Genomic DNA, 18,608 nt, shown 5'->3' with positions numbered 1-18,608 from the left:
CAAGAATGACATTTGACTTTCTTCTGACATATATTTACTTTGCTCTGTGACACATCTTAAAATTAGTTGGTTTCACTAATTAGCTTATTTCATATCTATGAGCTGCTTCTCCTTCCTCCTCTTCCTTTTCCTATCCCCTCTTTCTTATTTATTTGCTTATTTATTTATTTTTGATATAGGGACTTGCTATGTAACCCAGGTTGGCCTCAAACCTGTAATTCTCCTGCATCTGCCTCTTGAGTGCTGGGCATATATATTAGTTTTTTAACTTAAGGACTAATCAGTGACAACCTGCCTAATGTGACAGGAGGTTTTAACTCTTTAGAAACCTTTTTGAAGAAGTTTAGGTTAGCACAATGATTGAAAGGTGCACCTTCATAACAATTATCTTGCTTTGAAGTCACATCCTATGATTGACAGATTTTCCCAAAGAACACTAAACAAAAATCCTTCCTGTCACACTAGAGAGGTAGGAGGGATTAAAACCATAGGCTCTAAGGCTAGGCATGGTGGTATATACATATAATTCTAGTACTCAGGAGGCAGAGAGAAAGGAGAATCAAGAGTTGGAGGCCAGCCTGGGCCATATAGCAAGACCCTGTCTCACACAGGGTCTGAAAGGAAAAACTGAAGAGCTATTAGTCAAACAACTCAAGACCTGTGAAAGGAATATGCAAGAACTCACCAACTCCATCACCTGAGAATCATGGGCATTGAAGAAGGAGAAGAGGTGCAAGCAAAAGGAATTTGTAATATATTCAACAAAATAGTAACAGAAAATTTCCCAAATCTAAAGAAAGCTATGCCCATTCAGGTACAGGAAGCCTTCAGGACACCAAACAGACTTGACCAAACTAGAACTACCACAACATACTATCATGAAAACAACAAGCACAGAGAATAGAGAAAGAATATTGAAGGCTATAAGAGAGAAAAAACAAATAACATACAAAGGTAAACCCATCAAAATCATAGCAGATTTCTCAATGAAAACCTTAAAAGCAAGAAGGGCATGGAGTGAGGTATTCTGGGCACTGAATGAAAATAACTTCAATTCTAGGATACTCCACCAAGCAAAACTATCATTCAAAATAAATGGAGCAATAAAAGTCTTCCATGATTAGTAGAAACTAAAATAATATATGACCACCAAGCCACCACTACAAAAGATTCTTCAAAGAATTCTGCACACAGAAAGTGAAAGCAAACAAAACCATGAAAGGACAGGCAGCACCAAACCACAGGAGAAGAAAAGATAAGGAATCACAGAGTAACGCTGGTTCAGCTGTGCACAATCAAACCCTTAAACAACAAAAACAACTAAATGACAGGAATCACCACATACCTATCAATACTAACACTGAATGTTAACAGACTTAACTCCCCCATCAAAAGACACTGTTTGGCAAACTGGATTAAAAAGGAAGATCCAACAATCTGTTGTTTACAGGAGACCCATCTCATCGACAGAAGTAAGCACTGGCTTAGGGTGAAAGGCTGGAAGAAGATTTACCAAGCCAATGGCCCCTGAAAACAGACAGGAGTGGCAATACTTATCTCAGACAAAGTAGACTTCAAACTTACATTGATCAAACGAGATAAATAAGGACACTCCATACAAGTAAAAGGTGAAATACACCAAAAGGAAATAACAATTATCAACCTATATGCACCCAAAGTCAGTGCACCCACTTTCATCAAACATATTCTGAAGGACCTAAAAGCATATATAGACCCCAACACAGTGGTACTGGGAGGCTTTAACACCCCCCTATCACCAACAGATAGGTCACCCAAACAGAAAAATAAAGAAAGAAATTCTAGAACTAAACCACACCATAGATCAAATGGACCTAGCTGATGTCTACAGAATATTTCATCCAACTTCTGCACGATATACATTCTTCTCGAAAGCCCATGGAACCTTCTACAAAACTGATCATATCTTAGGACACAAAGCAAGTCTCAGCAAATATAAGAAAACAGAAATAATCCCATACATACTATCTGATCACAATGCATTAAAATTAGAACTCAACAACAAAAACAACAGTACAAAACATGCAAACAATTGGAAGCTGAACAACATATTTCTCAATGATCAAAGGGTCATTAATAAAATAAAAGAGGAAATTAAAAGTTTCCTGGAAGTTACAGAAAATGAAAACACAACTTCTGGAACCTATGAGACACAGGAAAGGCAGTCCTAAGAGGACAGAAAGATCTCAAATCAATGACCTAATGCTACATCTCAAACTCCTAGAAAAACAAGAACAAGCAAAAGCCAAAACAAGCAGAAGGAGAGAAATAATAAAAATCAGGGCTGAAATTAATGAAGTAGAAACAAAACAAAACAAAAAACATACAAAGAATCAATGAAACAAAAAGCTGGTTCTTTGAAAAAAATAAACAAGATTGACAGACCCCTGGCAAATCTGATAAAATGAGGAGAGAAAAAACCCAAATCAGTAAAATCAGAAATGCAAAAGGGGAGATAACAATAAACACCACAGAAATCCAGGAAATCATCAGAGACTACTTTCAGAACCTACATTCCAAAAAATTTAAAAATTTTGAAGAAATGGAAAAATTGCTAGATACTTATGACCATCCAAAATTGAACCAAGAGGATATTAATCACCTGAATAGATCTAGAATACAAAATGAAACTGAAGCAGCAAAGAGTCTCCCAAAAAAGAAAAGTCCGGGACCTGATGGACTCTCTGCTGAATTCTATTAGACCTATAAAGAAGAACTGATACCAACTCTCCTTAAACTTTTCCACGAAATAGAACGGGAAGGAACACTGCCTAACTCATTTTATGAAGCCAGTATTACACTCATCCCAAAACCAGACAAAGACATCTCCAAAAAGGAGAACTATAGCCCAATCTCCTTAATGAATATCGATGCAAAAATCCTCAATAAAATAATGGCAAACTGAATCCAACAACACATCAGAAAGATCATTTACCATGACCAAGTCGGCTTCATCCCAGGGATCCAGGGGTGGTTCAACATATGCAAATCTATAAATGTAATACAGCACAATAATAGAAACAAAGACAAAAACCACTTGATCATCTCAATAGATGCAGAAAAAGCCTCTGATAAGATCCAACACCACTTCATGATAAAAGCTCTAAGAAAACTAGGAATAGAAAGAATGTACCTCAATATTGTAAAGGCTACATATGACAAACCTACAGCCAGCACCATACTTAAATTAGGAGCAAGACAAGGATGCCCACTCTCCACACTGCTATTCAACATAGTTCTGGAATTCCTAGCCAGAGCAATTAGGCAAGAAGAAGAAATAAAAGGAATACAAATAGGTGAAGAAACTGTCAAAATATCCCTGTTTGTAGACGACATGATCCTATATCTTAAAGACCCTAAAAACTCTTCCCCAAAACTCCTAAACACCATAAACAGCTACAGCAAGGTGGCAGGATACAAAATCAACTTACAAAAATCATTAGCTTTTCTAAACACCAACAACGAACAAATTGAGAAACAATATATGGAAACAATTCCATTTACAATAGCCTCAAAAAAAAATCAAATTCCTAGGAGTAAACTTAACAAAGGATGTGAATGACCTCTACAAGGAGAGATGAAGGAAGAAACCCTTGAAGAAAGAGATGGAGGAAGACTACAGAAGGTGGAAAGATCTCCCATGCTCATGAATTGGTAGAATTAACGTAGTAAAAATGCCTATACTACCTAAAGCAATCTACATGTTTAATGCAATTCCCATCAAAATCCCAATGACATTCATCACAGAGATTGAAAAATCTACCCTAAAGTTCATTTGAAAACTCAAGAGACCACAGATAGCCAAGGCAATATTCAGCAAAAAGAGCAATGCTGGAGGTATCACAATACCCGACTTCAAAGTATATTACAAAGCAAGAGCAATAAAAACAGCATGGTACTGGCACAAAAACAGATATGAAGACCAGTGGAACAGAATAGAGGACACAGATGAGAGTCCTCACAGCTATGGCCATCTTATTTTTGACAAAGGCACCAAAAACATATGATGGAAAATAGACAGCCTCTTCAATAGATGTTGATGGGAAAAGTGGTTAATGCCTGCAAAAAACTGAAACTAGATCCATGTTTATCACCTTGTACTAGTATCAACTCAAAATGGATCAAGGACCTTCATATCAGACCTGAAACTCTGAAGTTAGTACAGGAAAGAGCAGGGCATACTGTGGAAGTAACAGGTATAGGCAAGGACTTCCTCAACAGAACCCCAGCAGCTCAGCAATTAAGAGAAAGGATGGATAATGGGACTATATAAAATTAAAAAGCTCCTGCACAACAAAAGAAATGGTCTCTAAACCGAAGAGACCACCCACAGAGTGGGAGAAAATATTTGCCAGCTATGCATTAGACAAAGGACTGATAACCAGAATATACAGGGAGCTCAAAAAACTAAACTCCCCCATAATCAATGAACCAATAAAGAAATGGGCAACTGAATTAAACAGAACTTTCTCAAAAGAAGAAATTCAAATGGCCAACAAGCACAGGAAAAAATGTTCACCACCTCTGGACATAAAGGAAATGCAAATCAAAACCACACTATGATTCCACCTCACCTGTTAGAATAGCTATCATCAAAAATACCACCAACAGGTATTGGCAAGGATGTGGGGAAAAAGAAACTCTCATACACTGCTGGTGGGAATGCAAGTTAGTGCAACCACTCTGGAAAACAATAATGGAGGCTTCTTAAAAACTAAACATAGATCTGCCATATGATCCAGCAATCCTAGTCCTAGGTATATACCCAAAGGAATGCAACTCAGGTTACTCTAGAGGCATTTGCACACCCATGCTTATTATAGTGCTATTCACAATAGCCAAGTTACGGAAACAACCAAGATGCCCCCCACTGACGAATGGCGTAAGAAAATGTGGTATTTATACACAATGGAATTTTACTCAGCCATGAAGAAGAATGAAATCTTATCATTCGCAAGTAGATGGATGGAACTGGAGAAAATGATCTTGAATGACGTTAGCCAGGCTCAGAAGACCAAAAATCATATGTTCTTCCTCACATGTGACTTTAGATCTAGGCAAATGCAGCAATGTTGTTGGACTTAGGTCACACGATACGGGAGAAATGGGGATAGGTAGGAAACCCAAAACTTGAAAGTGTTTGATGTCCCCACTGCAGAGGAGCTAATACAGTAACCTTAAAATGACAGAGGTCAATATGGGAAGGTGACTATGAAGTAGTGAAGAGGTCAGGTAGAGATGAATCAATTTGGGTTGTAATGCACTTGTGCATGGAAGCAATGCTAGGAATCTCTCGGTATAGCTATTCTTATCTCAACTAGCAAAAACACTTTATCTTTCTTATTATTGCTCATGTCTACTCTTCAACAAAATTGGAGAAAAGGGCACAACAGGTTCTGCCTGGAAGTGAGGGGGATGGGGGGAAGTTTGAGGGGGTGGAGGTTAGGGAGGAGAAAAGGCCCAAACAATGTATGCACATATGGATACATGAATAAAAAATATAAAAATTAAAAATATTCCAACTTTAGTTACAAAAAGGTTAATTTATAGTTTGCTTAAAGAAAACACAATGAAATTTAAAATGTGATCACTTCTTGAGAAAGTATAAGCAGTCACTAATTCCTACTTACAATATTTTATATTTTTTCAAATATGGAAAATAAATATCTTGGTGATGCTTCTCTTGATGTGAGAAGGAATAAGATGTAACAAAGTTGGGAAACTTAATTCTCTGTGATCTTTTAGCACTTATCACCATTTGATATATATTGATTTGTTCATTTATTGTCTTTCTTCCATCATGCAAATATAGGCTGTAAAATACAGACATTGTATCTATTGTGTTCATCATTTTATCTTCAGCTTTGGCTCATCAGTGCTCCAAACATATATTTGAAGTGAATAATTGAATATAATGCTAGAAGCTATTCAGCATTCATGTACTTGTATGATATTTATCTAATTGTTCTAAAGAAGAGAGGCTGGAGACTATTTACAGAGGAAATATTTGGGAAGAAACCAGAGATGTCTTTAAAGTTACAATGAGTTAATAATGACTATGAGAGAAATATCAGTCTGTTTTCAGGAGCCCATTTATAGATGAGTGTATACTAATCAGTGGAAATGATTGATAATGTACTTGGAGAAAACAGCTGCTCCGGCTTTCACTAGACTAGATTCTATGAAGAAATTAGAACCTGACAGTATTACAGATGATCTGTAAAACTTTAGAAAAGCATAGGAATTAGAAGCATCAGGTACTGTAGAAGATGGGGAGTGAGAGAAGGGAACTGAAAACAGTTTCTGTGAAGTTTATATGAGGAGAAGTTAAATTCCCAGACCTCCATTCTGATCTTGCTTGGTGGCTACCTCCCTAACACTCACAGAAAAAAGAATACTTACTAGAGAAACTAAATGAGAGAATCTAGACTTAGGGCCACCGAACACAGAGCAAGATAGGGAGTGAGGTGCAGGACTAAAAACAAGGGGCTTCAGTAAAAGTCTGCTTCTGAATGTTGAAGCTCCAGTCCTTTCCTGCCCACTCCAGAATGCTGGTACCTCAGACATACATTCTGCAGGCAAAAGGACAGAGGATATGAGCAGTACAAAAAATAAAGGATGGATCATCTTAATGTATTTTATAGACATAGCTTCAATCAGTTTTTGAGTGCTTAACCATTGAGAGAAAGAGAATACATTGCATGCATAAAAAAAGGATAGGATGCTATAAAAAAAGAGCTATTGGAAATTAAGCTGATAATAAAATGATAACCAAAATAAAAATCTTTCTAAAAGGATTGGAAGGTAATGCAGAAGAAATCTATCAAAGGTGGGTAAGAAAAACAAACAAACAAAAACTCAAACCAAGAGTAAGAACATGGAAAACAGGAAAAAACTAAGAAAACCAGAGTGTCAGTGTAGGAAATCTAAATTGGATTAACAGAAATTTTAGAAGTGAAGAAAAGAGGAAATTATCGATAAATAATATAAAAGCACAAAAAAATATCTCCAGGGTTTGCTGTGCCCCAACAAAATAAATGAAAAAAAAATCTGAGAATAATGGTGAGAAAAGAAAGATCCAAACACTTTTTAAAAAGGTATATATATAACAAAGGATTTTGAAGAACAGTCTGAGATTATTTGATAAGAATATTAGAAGTCCAAGACAATGGAGAAATGACTTCAAAATTCTGAAGGAAAATAATTTTTAGCCTCGAAGGATATATTATGCCAAAAAGTACAGTATGAGTAGAGTATAAAGATGCTTTTAGAAACAGTAAGTCTTTTTAAAAGTATACATCTTTTCTTAGGAAGCTATTAGAGGATGTGCTCCACCAAAATGATGAATAAAATCAAGATGATGATAAGGGGTCAAATATGGAAGAGAAATGACAGGAATTTTCAGAGCAACAAGTAGGAGGTATCTTTGGGCATCCTTGTTCCAGATGGAGCATTGTGGAGGGCTTTAGAATGTGTATCTCTAAGTAAAAAGAAATGTAACCAGTAAGTGTAGAAAGTGGCACTGAGAAGCATTTTATAAAGCTATATTAAGGATTACAGAATGATTTAGTCAAAGGTTTGAAGAAAAATAAGCAAATATTAAAATGAGGTATTTTACAATCCTCAGGAAAAACAAAATTGTTCAAGAAGGAAATGCTATCTTTTGCTCTAGAAGAAATGGATAGTATTAATAATGAAAATTCTGTAATAGGGATTAAGTCAACAATCATTTTATTACTGTATTGGGTTAGTGTCAGAGGAAGGCATAAGAGTTCTAATTCTCATCATCTATAAGAGGAAGCAACAGATAATGTATAAATGAATGAGAAAAGTTACAGCAGTGTATGAGTGTTTAGAAACATGGAGGTAAAATTCAGAGAATATGCTAAAAGAACTGAAACTGTCTGCTTTTCGTGAGAGGATATGAATTTCTGATTTTGAACATTATTTGATTTTCTATGTACACGTTATTTTGAGAAAAGTAGAAATTTCCAATCACAAACATAAAAAATATTATAGACAATATAACATAGCAGGAAGAGCCAGAAATGAATATCAAAAACTATTTCATTTTGAGACAGGATCTTACTGTGTTATCCCAGGCTAGCCTCAAATTCTCTATCTTCCTGCCTCAGTTTCTTAAGTGTTGGGATTACAATTAGGTACTACCGTGCAGTATAAAAATAAGAAAACTATCAATTACTTATACTGTGATCTTGGATAAACCATATAACTTCTTTGAGTCTCAGCTTTATGTACTAGGGGACTTGATTTTTAATAGTCTTTCCAACTCTAAAGTTCTGATCCAATCACAATAAAATATATTTTTCCCCCTAGGAATAGAAAAAGAGAGAAACAAAAAGGGGAGGGAGGGAGAGAGAAACTTTCTTTCATGTTCTCATGGATACTTTTACATATTTTTTTGTTTGCTTTGCCAAGAGTCTTCCTGCTTTGCCTTGGTGTTAAAGTGGAACTAGCACATCCCCAACTTGGGAATCCTACTGTACCTGTGAGGCTAGTCTTCTCATAGCCTCCTCCTGCCGCCTGCGCATTTCTGGAGTTCCTGGGCAGCTTCCACTGGTGATAGATGAGTGGGCTGAAGGTGGCTGTGTAAGTGGCAGCTCTCTGTTGGCATCCACATCTAGATAAAAAAGAAGAGATGTTTGTATTAGATAATTATAAAACTCTGAACTAAATGAATATTAAATTCCACCTGTTCTATAACCCAGCAATTCCAACCCTAGCTACCTGCCCAAGGGAAATAAAAACACGAATTCACATAAAAACTTGTACCCAATGTTCAGAGAAGCACTATTTTTAATAGCCACAAAGTAGAAACAACTCAAATGTCTATCAACTGATGAACAGATAGTGTGGTATCTCTTTACAATAGACTAGTGCTTCATAATAAAAAAGAAATGAAGCCAGGTGCTGGTGGCTCACTCCTGTAATTCTAGCTACTCAAGAGGCAGAAATCAGGACTGAGGTTTAAAGCCACCCTGGGCAAACAGTTTGTGAGACCCTATTTTGAAAAACCCCATCACAAAATAGGGCTGGTGGAGTGGCTCAAGGTGTAGGCCTTGAGTTCAAACCCCAGTACCGCACCCCCCCCCCCACAAATGAGATACTGATACGTGCTACACATAAATGGACCTTGATGTTAAGTCAAAGAAGTCAGTCACAAAAACCACAGTGCATGATTCTATTAATATGAAATGCCTAGACAGGGAAATCCATGGAGACAGAAAGTGAATTAGGGGCTTTCTGGGGTAGAATGTAGGGGGTCAGAGGTAAAGTGAAGATTTGCTGCTAAGAGGCATGAGTTTTTTTTAGTGGGATGAAAATGTTCTAAAATTAGATTATAGTGATTGTTATGCAACCCTGTAAATATACTAAAAATGCTGAATTGAGCAATTTATTTGTATGTTTTGTCTGTTTGCTTTTTGAGACAGGGTCTTGTTATGTTGCCCAGGCTGGCCTTGAACTGTCAATCTTCCTGCTCCACCTCCTGAGTGCTGGGATTATATGGCTTGCATCACCATATCTAGATCTGAATTGGGCACTTTAAATGGATGAATTATATGGGTTATAAATTATTGTTCTATAAGATTTTAAAAAATACACTGAAAATTCCATTTGTTCCTGTTATTTAGAAAATGTATTCTTATATACTACTAGAAATTATAGGCTATTATGAATAAGATCATATTTTTAAAATAGGTACTAGAGGCTGAGTGCATAGCTTAAATGGTAGACCCTGAGTTCAAATCCCAGTACCGCCAAAAAAAAAATACCTAAATTGTTATTTGGTAGCCAATAGCTATTGAAAAGAAGGAATAACAGGGGACCGATAGTCCTTATTTAAATCTGTACCAGTAAGAGTGAATTTAGATTTCTTTTATGCAACTGGTAAATTTCTTGGTCTTTGATAAAGTTCTGAATAACTGAATAATTGCAGTGGTGTAGGAACAGTGAAAAACGTCTGAAGAAAGGTATGACTTTTAAGTTGAGGTAAAATTCAGGGATTGTCACTGTATTACTTTTGCTGTTCACTCTTTACTGACTCCATTCCTCTTTATCTGGAATTTCATTTTGTGAGTAATCACTGTCCAAATACTCTGTCTTCTCATTATTCCCTTCTGGAGATGCCCTTTTTTTTGTCTGAGTGGCTTACTTTGGTATTCTGAGAACAGCAGAAATAAAAGTTAATAGGTAGGTGGTAGAGTACACAACAAATTGGCAAAACAGACTTCTGAAATGAGAAGAGTAGAGAGGGTAGGGCTTAACTTTGCAGCTGTTTGGGTGCTTGACAGCTGTTGACAAATGTCAAATTCAAGTAACTACCTTGGGACTTTTAGTGATAGGGAAATACAGTTTTGTATTAGACAGAATTTCCCTAACTACTGTATTGAGTATACCTACAGTGAATATAATGTCTGAATTACACAACAGGTCTATTTTCACAAAATGTTTGTTCTTTGTGTGTGTTGGGGGTGGGTGGGTGGTGGTGGCAAAGAATGATGGGGGAGTTAAATGTGGGAAAGCAGGCGGAAAATAGGATGACAGGCTAGTGTCTGTCTTGACAGCTTTTCTGTACTTTCCAAGGGAAATGACAAGGAGGGGGCAGGCTGAAAGGCTGTCTGTGGAGGAAGGAGAGTCAGGCAATGAAGTACTGAATGCTAAACTGCTCACATCTTCTGCAGCAGTACTGTTCAGTGTGGAGGAGGCACAAAAAAGAACAACAGATGAGGCAGAGAGAGAAGTTGAAAGCTCTATAACTTTTCATTTATATTTATTATTACTATAATTACATCATTGGTGTCATTGTTGGGGATTAGGAAAGCCAGTGGGATTCCAATAAACCTATCCAAGTTTAATGTAAGTAAAACTGTAAATGATTAAGCTCAACCTCTGACATAATTTTTATTCATTAATGAAAACAACTGTGCTTCTGCAAGTAACATTTTCAGTGTCAGCTCATATGGTAATACATTTATGCTGAAAAATAGTTTGCATTAAAATTGTATCATTATTCTTGATTCTTCTTTAAGGACTATTAAGTGGTAGAGGCAGACTAGTTTGAATGTGAACAGATTAAAACAAAAACTACTTTAAGGCAATGCTGATTCTATGTAATTCTGATAGCCATATACCACACATTCTAACTTCCCTGAGAGTTTTTCAAGTTTTGAAAGTTAGTTATCTGGTCAAATCCACAGTTTCAACATACATGAATGGGGAGTATCCTCTTGTTTTTGGATATAATCAGGAGATAGAAGGCAATGGCTGTTAGAGAATAATTTAATGAACTACCTTTAAAGAATGTCTGCTTTGGGAAGAACACAGACTGTTTCTATTTTGCTCTGTTGAGTTTATAGGGGGGACTGAGAGATACTACGGCTTTCTGAGAAAGCAGCTCTTATTGGTCTTGGGATTTATCTTCTGCATGCATTATTCTACCATTGTTATTCACAACAGTGATATATGGAGGAGTCAGACAGACTATTAGCTATCTGGTTTTTCTTCTGACACACTCAAATCACCTTACTTCTTGGACTACTCAGGTAAGTAATAGTATGGTGTGATAAATATTTAAAGGAAAATACTTAAAGGAAATCACTGGAATAGGTATGGAAATTTATGTCCAACCATGAAGACATGTTATTTGAATCAAAATTTTGACACAGAAGCTATTTGTTTGTTTTTTTTTTAAAAACTTATTTTTAAGGTGCTAGGGACTAAACTCTGGGCCTTGTGCATGCTAGGCAACCACTCTACCACTGAGTTAAATCCTTAGCCCTAGAAGCAATTGTTAAGGATCAGCTAGTCATACTTCTTCACTTTTCAGATGAGAAAACTGAGATCTAAATTAAAGCAAAATTCTCAAGGTCACAGAGTATTATATAGTCAATTTGAGTGCTGGGGCACATATCCTGGGTTCATGACTTTGTTAATCTATGACAAGTACTTCTTTTAGAATCCAGGCATGGTAGTCCTCTTAAGACAAGAATTCTTGCATACAATTTCTTACCATACCCTGGTAAAGAGGGTATTTTGATTCAACCAGTTTTCATCCTAGACACTAGCTCCATGTTAAACATTAGCAAGTTTCCCAGAGGCACTCTACTGACTTGATGTAAGGCTACTAAGTAATTTCAGTGGGAAATCAAGATGTCTGGAGGGTATTCACTGATTCTTACTAAGTTTCTAGACCTGTGACTACTATGATCTCACATAAATCATTTCTAGTGGTTATTATCTGAAAGTGTGTGGTGAGCAGAATCTTTCTTTTTAGTTCTCTGATAATCAACAAAAAATAGGCAGACTAGTTCTGCACAGGAAGAACACTTACACATTTTCATTACTTGAATTTAATTTTACCAATAAGGAGAGGTAGCATAGAAAAATAGATGAGAGAATGGCTTCTGAAACCAGACTGCTAAGTTTGACCACTTACTGGCTAAAACCTGAGAGGGCTTACATAACCTCTTTGAGCCTCAAATTACTTAGGAAATGAAGACAGTACGAACTACCTTATGGAGTTGATAATGATTGGATGCATTAATATTTGTAAGGCATTTAAAGACTGTCTGGCACATAGTAAGTGCTATATGAGTGTTTTAAAAACTAAATTATCAAGATTCTGGTGATGATAATTAAGCTTATGATGAAAGAAGCCTGAATATATATGAGAACTCTGTACTTTTTCACAAGGAAGCAGGAGAATCCCCAAGGAAACAATGACACTCAAGTCCAAGCACTTCAACACTGACATCAGTAGCAAAGAAATGGAGGTCACAAACATTGTGCTGGCAAACAAGAAGAAATGGGCACAGCCTGAGCAAAACTGACAGTGATGGATGTAAATGGATCCATGGGCAATCACTGTAGTAATTTATCCAAGGGCAGACCAGCCATATAGCCAACAGGTAAGAGTCACAAATTTATTTCACAAGAAAGGCTTTTCAGTCACACTTAGGTGACTTTGATATATGGGTTAGATGTAAACAGAGTATTATATTTTTTGAACTTTGAATTAATGGTCCTCATATGCAAGTCAAGTTTTACAGATCTGAAAACAAAAGGATATGTAACCTAATATAAATATGTCAGAAAAAATTACAAAGCTGACTGGGGATGTGGCTCATGCTGCAGAGTGCCTGCTTTGCAAATGTGAAGCCCTGAGTTCAAACCCCAAACCAAAAACAACCAAACAATCCAACAAACAAAAAACAACCAGCCAACCAACCAACCAGCCAAACAAACAAATTACAGAGCCAAAAAAGCAGGAAATTCTTTAAAAAGGAATACATACGTTTGGGAGAGGCATGTGGACTGTCTGAGGCGATCTGTCTCATCCTTGTACCATGGCAGCTGAGGGCCACCAGTCTGGAGATGATGGCAGTTTTGCCAAACCCAATGTTTCCCACAATCACTACTCCTTGGTTCACAGTGGCATTTGAACTTTGAAGTTGAGCATCTATTTCGTGGAAAACCCAATCCCGGCCAACAAATACTGACTCTGTAGTGATGCTGGGCACTTCAAAGAGTAGAGGCTTCAGGGAGATATCTGGAGGCCTATAAGGTGCAAAGCGAACTGAAAAGAACAATAAGAAAACATAGGTCAAACTGTCAACTGTGAGAAATAGAGGAAAAAAAAGTAGTGTGGTTTAGAAGACTATTAGAATTATAGTATGATGGCAGTTCATACTGGTATTTTTTTTCCTCCCCCAGAAAATAGTAAAACTGTAGCTGGGTTCTGGTGGCTCACAGCTGTAATCCTAGCTATGTGGGAGGCTGAGATCAGGAGGATTGTTGTTTGAGGCCAGCCTGGGCAAAAAGTTAGCAAGATCTCATCTTAACCAATAGTTGGGCACAATGGCATGTGCTTTTCATCTCAAGCTAAGTGGGAGTCTGAGATGTGGAGGACTGAGATTCTAGGACAGCACAGTCAAAAAAGAAAAAAGAAAAAGCAAGAGTTTCTCAATGGAAAAGCTTGGTGTGGTGGTGTGGGTCTGTCATACCAGTAAAGGCAGGAAGTGTAAAATAGGAAAATCAGGGTCCAGACCAGCCTGAGCAAAAAGCGAGATCCTATCTCCAAAATAACCAGAGCAAAATGGGCTGGGGATGTAGCTCAAGCAGTAAAGTACCTGCCTAGAAAGTGTGAAGCCCTCAATTCAAACCCCAGTACTGTAGAAAGAGAGAGGAAGGGAGGGAGGGAGGGAAAGAGGGAGGAAGGAAGAAAGAAAGGAAGGGAAGGAGGAAGGAAGGAAGGAAGGAAGGAAGGAAGGAAGGAGAAAATATTGACATATTGAATAATGTTGGTTCTATACAAATAAGCAATGCAGGTATGCTAGAGTCATTTGATACTGCAGAAGGAAGAAGGCAAACATTGAAAGAACAGTAATGCTTTACTCACGATGGTAAGAAAGTAAGGACAACATTTAAAATTATTAAACAATGCAGATGGCTCATGCATCTGCAATCACTATGGATGTAATAGTAAAGAGGGGTCCTAAAGACCTCTTTCTATGCCTGGAGATAATCTTTTAATGTTGGATTGTGGGGAGATGCAGTTCCTGGGGTAGGTTATCCTGAGGCATCTAGACAGCTTATGATATCAGCTTTTTATCAACCAGTAAGGACAGATCTCAATATTTAACAACCAATATGGCTGTACTAGTACATATCAGTCGAAAACTGTCCTGTAGAAAGCAATGCAAAGTAAATAGGTTTGCTGTTTCTTTAAAAACACCAACGAGAAGAGTAATACCTTTAAGTTCATGATGGTATTTTATTTTTTAATCTAATAGGTATATTATTAGGGAAAGTAAAGCCCCTAAAATGGTTTAAAATGTCTTAAACATGTTAAGAAGTTAAGGAAGCAGAAACCAAACTTTTGCCCAATGTCATTGCACCTCTATTGCTTGTGTTCATGCCATTTTTTTCTAAAAAATGATAGAGACCCATGACTTTTCTCAAGCCTTTGTTCTGTGCTTATATAATTATGGGATATGTCAAAGGCCAATCAAGAGTGATACTTTCGATAGTTCTGTAAAACTGCACAATAGATGTGATGTGGTTTCAAAGATCAAAATTCTAATTATCTTGATGATAAAAGGAAGTCTTGTCTGACTGTTCTTATCTGGGTTAAGTTCTTCCTAACTGTTGTACTAATAGCTCTACATCATTTTATCTGTCTGGAACCAGGTATTTCATTTTTGTATTATTAACTTTAGCATAAAGCCTTGACACATAGTGGGTGCTCAATAAACGCTTATGGAAAGAATGAAAGAGAAGACCTTATACTTTGGAGCATAAGAAAGGCTAAGAGTGGGAAGGGGCTGGAGACAGTAGAAAAGGACTCATAAAGGGGAAGATGAGATATGTTTATACTATCCCACTATTCTAGAACATACTTAGCCACTTATACATATCATAAAATGGAAATCTGAAGTTGGTACCTTACTCCAGAAAACACACATACACATAACTGAAAGTCATTAGAATGACAAATGAGCATGTGAAAAACTGTACAAACAATTAAAAATGTAAAGCCAGACTCTGATGACAGAAGCAAACAATTCCCTACCAGTTTTTAAATGCCCAAATTTTCCTTTTAAAAAAAGGGTGTGTGGGAGGCTTTGGAGACATAGCTATATTGTCACTTATAATTTCTTGATTCACATTTCTTTAGAAAGTCTACTCTTTAATAATCCATAACTAGGGGTTGGGTGTTTAACTCAATAGTAAAGGACTTGCCCACCATGCTCAAGGGCCTGGGTTTGATCCCTAGCACTGTAAAAACAAAACACTTGTAACTATAATTACAGAATTCGGCAAAAAAATCAGACTCTAATTTGCTAAAAAAGTTTTTAAATTCTAGTGTCTTGCAGGTAAGATTTTTACTTTACGTTCCTTAAATATTATTTTATTGAGATAAAATTCAAATACCACAAAATTTACCCTTTAAAGTACACGGGTCAATGATTTTTAGTACACATATTCTACCCTCTCCATCTAGCCACTGGAAATCAGCAATCTGCTTTCTCTTTCTCTTCATATTTGCTTATTTTGCAATTTCATAAAAATAGAATCACATAAAATTTCATAAAATAGAATCTTTTGTGTTGGTTTCTTTTGCTTAGCATCATGTTTTTGAGGTTCACCTAAATCAGAAACATGTACCAGTACTTTAGTCTTTTATTACCAAATAATATTCTATGTATAGGTATACTATATTTTGTTTATCCATTTATTAATTGATGAACATTTGTGTGGTTTCCACTTTTTGGCAATGAACATTCATGTACTAATTTTTAAATAACTATATTTTTGATTCTCTTGACTATATACCTAGGAGTGGTATATAGTAGGAGAGTCTATGTTTAACTTTTTGAGAAACTGCCAAACTACTTTCTCTATTTTATTTTTACTATTTTTATATAAATAACATACATTACCTATAGAAAACAAAATAACTGTTTTCCCATTAGCCAAACAGAAACACTATTAATGCATATTCTTTCTGAGCTTTCTTTGTACCATATTTTTAAAACAAAAAATTGGGTATCTCCTAATCTGTTTTTTTTTCACTTAGCAATATAAAGTGAGCATCTTTCTACATAAAAACGTAAATCTACATTACCATTTCAAATAAATGTAGAATATTTTATTATATGATTAAATCATAATTAACCCATATGTTATTGTTGGTTAAATTAGTTTAATTGGGTTTTCCATTGTTATACAACTTACAATAGAAGGGTCCTTATACTGAAAAGACCTGTTCCTAAGCATGAAAATGTACACAGTAGTCTTATGAAGTAGATATTACAATCTTCATTTTAAGATGAGGAAAATGAGGCAGAAAGAGATTAAACTATTTGCCTAAGGTCTTTCAGCCAGCTGAACCCTATAGGCTCTAGTTCCTTTCATGAGAAGCAGCACTATAAGCACTATAATACAGTATTTACCTTGGCAGTACTGCCTTACTATTTTCTAGAAACAAAATAGTGCATGTTTTGGGACAAGAGAATTTGATACATCTTGCCCAATTGCTTATCAGAAAGGCTATGTTGGTAATGTGAGAAAGACCATGATTGGGCACTATCATTATTCTTAATCTTTTTAAAATCTAGTATCTTTTGGACTGTGGAAGGTGATTTTTCTTAGATGTTTATTGGCTATTTGTAATCTTTTGTGAATTTCCTGGTCATGAACTTTGCTTATATTTCTATTGGGGTCCCTGTCTTTCTCTTGTTGATTTGTAAGACCATTTAGGACATTAATCTTTTGCTTGTCACATTTCTTTATTGCAAATAATTATCCAGGTCTCTGCCTTTAAATTTTCTTTCTTCCTTTTATATTTTTTTGAACTTGTAAAAGTTTAAAAAGTTTATGTGGTCAAATTTGTCAGTCCTTTTCTTTATGATTTCTGTCTTTAATACACCTTTACATTTTTTATTAGCATGTATTAACTGTACAAAATGAAGGGCTTCATTATGCCATATGTATACATGTATATAATCATATTCATCCTCCAATTACCTTCTCTTGTGCTCCATGAAGAGGACATGATTTCACAGAGAAATAAGGAGTAATACTTAGCAGATGACACTTTGAGTTTAAAATCTTGTTTGTTTCTAGGAATTTATTCTCAGGAAATGATTCACAACACACACGCACACTTGCATTCTTTGCAGCATGCATGGTGTCAGTAAGAATGATTTAATACATTATGGTATACTGACCAAAGATTATACAGACAATGAAAATATAAAATAATAAAGATGTTTGCAGAATCATAGAAATGTAGAAATATTTATGATATAAAATTTAGTAAATTAGTAGCATATAAAACAAAATATATATTATGATTACAACTTAAAAGTATATGCAGATGGAGAAGTCATGAAGAGATGACATGATCTGATCAATGATGTCTTTAACTCTAACTTTCTAAAAATAAATTTCCACAGCTAGTGGCTCACACCTGCAATCTTAGTTATATGGATGGTAGAGATAGGAGGATTAAAATCTGATGATGGCCCTAAGCAAAAGCATGATACTGTATCTGAAAAATAGCTAAAGCAAAAAGGATTCATTTTTTAAATGAATTTTGGCTACATTTAAAAAATAAAAAAAGAATTGTTATTTTACCCATAGACAGAAAAGAAGCAAATATTTCATCAAAATCACTGATTCTTCTAACATGGACTGATATAAATACAGCTAATCTAACAACTAATTAAATTATACCAGTTAACCGAAACAAATCTATACAGTTTGGATATTTTTGTCCTATAGTCATTGTGTATAGATTTATTACAAATGGAAAAAGATGTATCTAATTTAAGATTTTAATTATTTTAGCCATAGGCTGAGCATCCCTAATCCAAAAATCTGAAATCTGAAATGACCCAAAACTTGAAGCACTCTGGTCCAATGGATTTTGCATAAAGGATCTTAACTTGTATTTTAGAATGTTTAAAAAATACAAATGTATAAAATCAATTCTTTATGCCAAAATAGTCTGAATGCCAGGCTGAATAGTTGGTTTGTATTTC

At 35.7% G+C, this 18,608-nt stretch overlaps 1 protein-coding gene across 11 annotated transcripts in view; it reads right to left on the bottom strand.

Annotated features, from left to right (window-relative positions):
* Tanc2 (tetratricopeptide repeat, ankyrin repeat and coiled-coil containing 2) overlaps window positions 1-18,608 on the bottom strand; it is a 387,000-nt gene that overhangs the window by 107,692 nt on the left and 260,700 nt on the right. For all 11 annotated transcript variants that reach the window (XM_074045367.1, XM_074045366.1, XM_074045369.1 and 8 more), the window contains 2 exons: window positions 13,355-13,636; window positions 8,547-8,680 (listed from right to left, as the gene is read on the bottom strand). In XM_074045367.1, the coding sequence (XP_073901468.1) occupies window positions 8,547-8,680; window positions 13,355-13,636 (416 nt within the window). The remainder of the gene's footprint in view (window positions 1-8,546; window positions 8,681-13,354; window positions 13,637-18,608) is intronic.

This window comes from Castor canadensis, chromosome 11 (assembly GCF_047511655.1).
Source record: "Castor canadensis chromosome 11, mCasCan1.hap1v2, whole genome shotgun sequence".
Classification (NCBI taxonomy): domain Eukaryota; kingdom Metazoa; phylum Chordata; class Mammalia; order Rodentia; family Castoridae; genus Castor; species Castor canadensis.
Note: the sequence above shows the minus strand (reverse complement) of the source record. Positions and strands in the feature narration are given on the sequence as shown.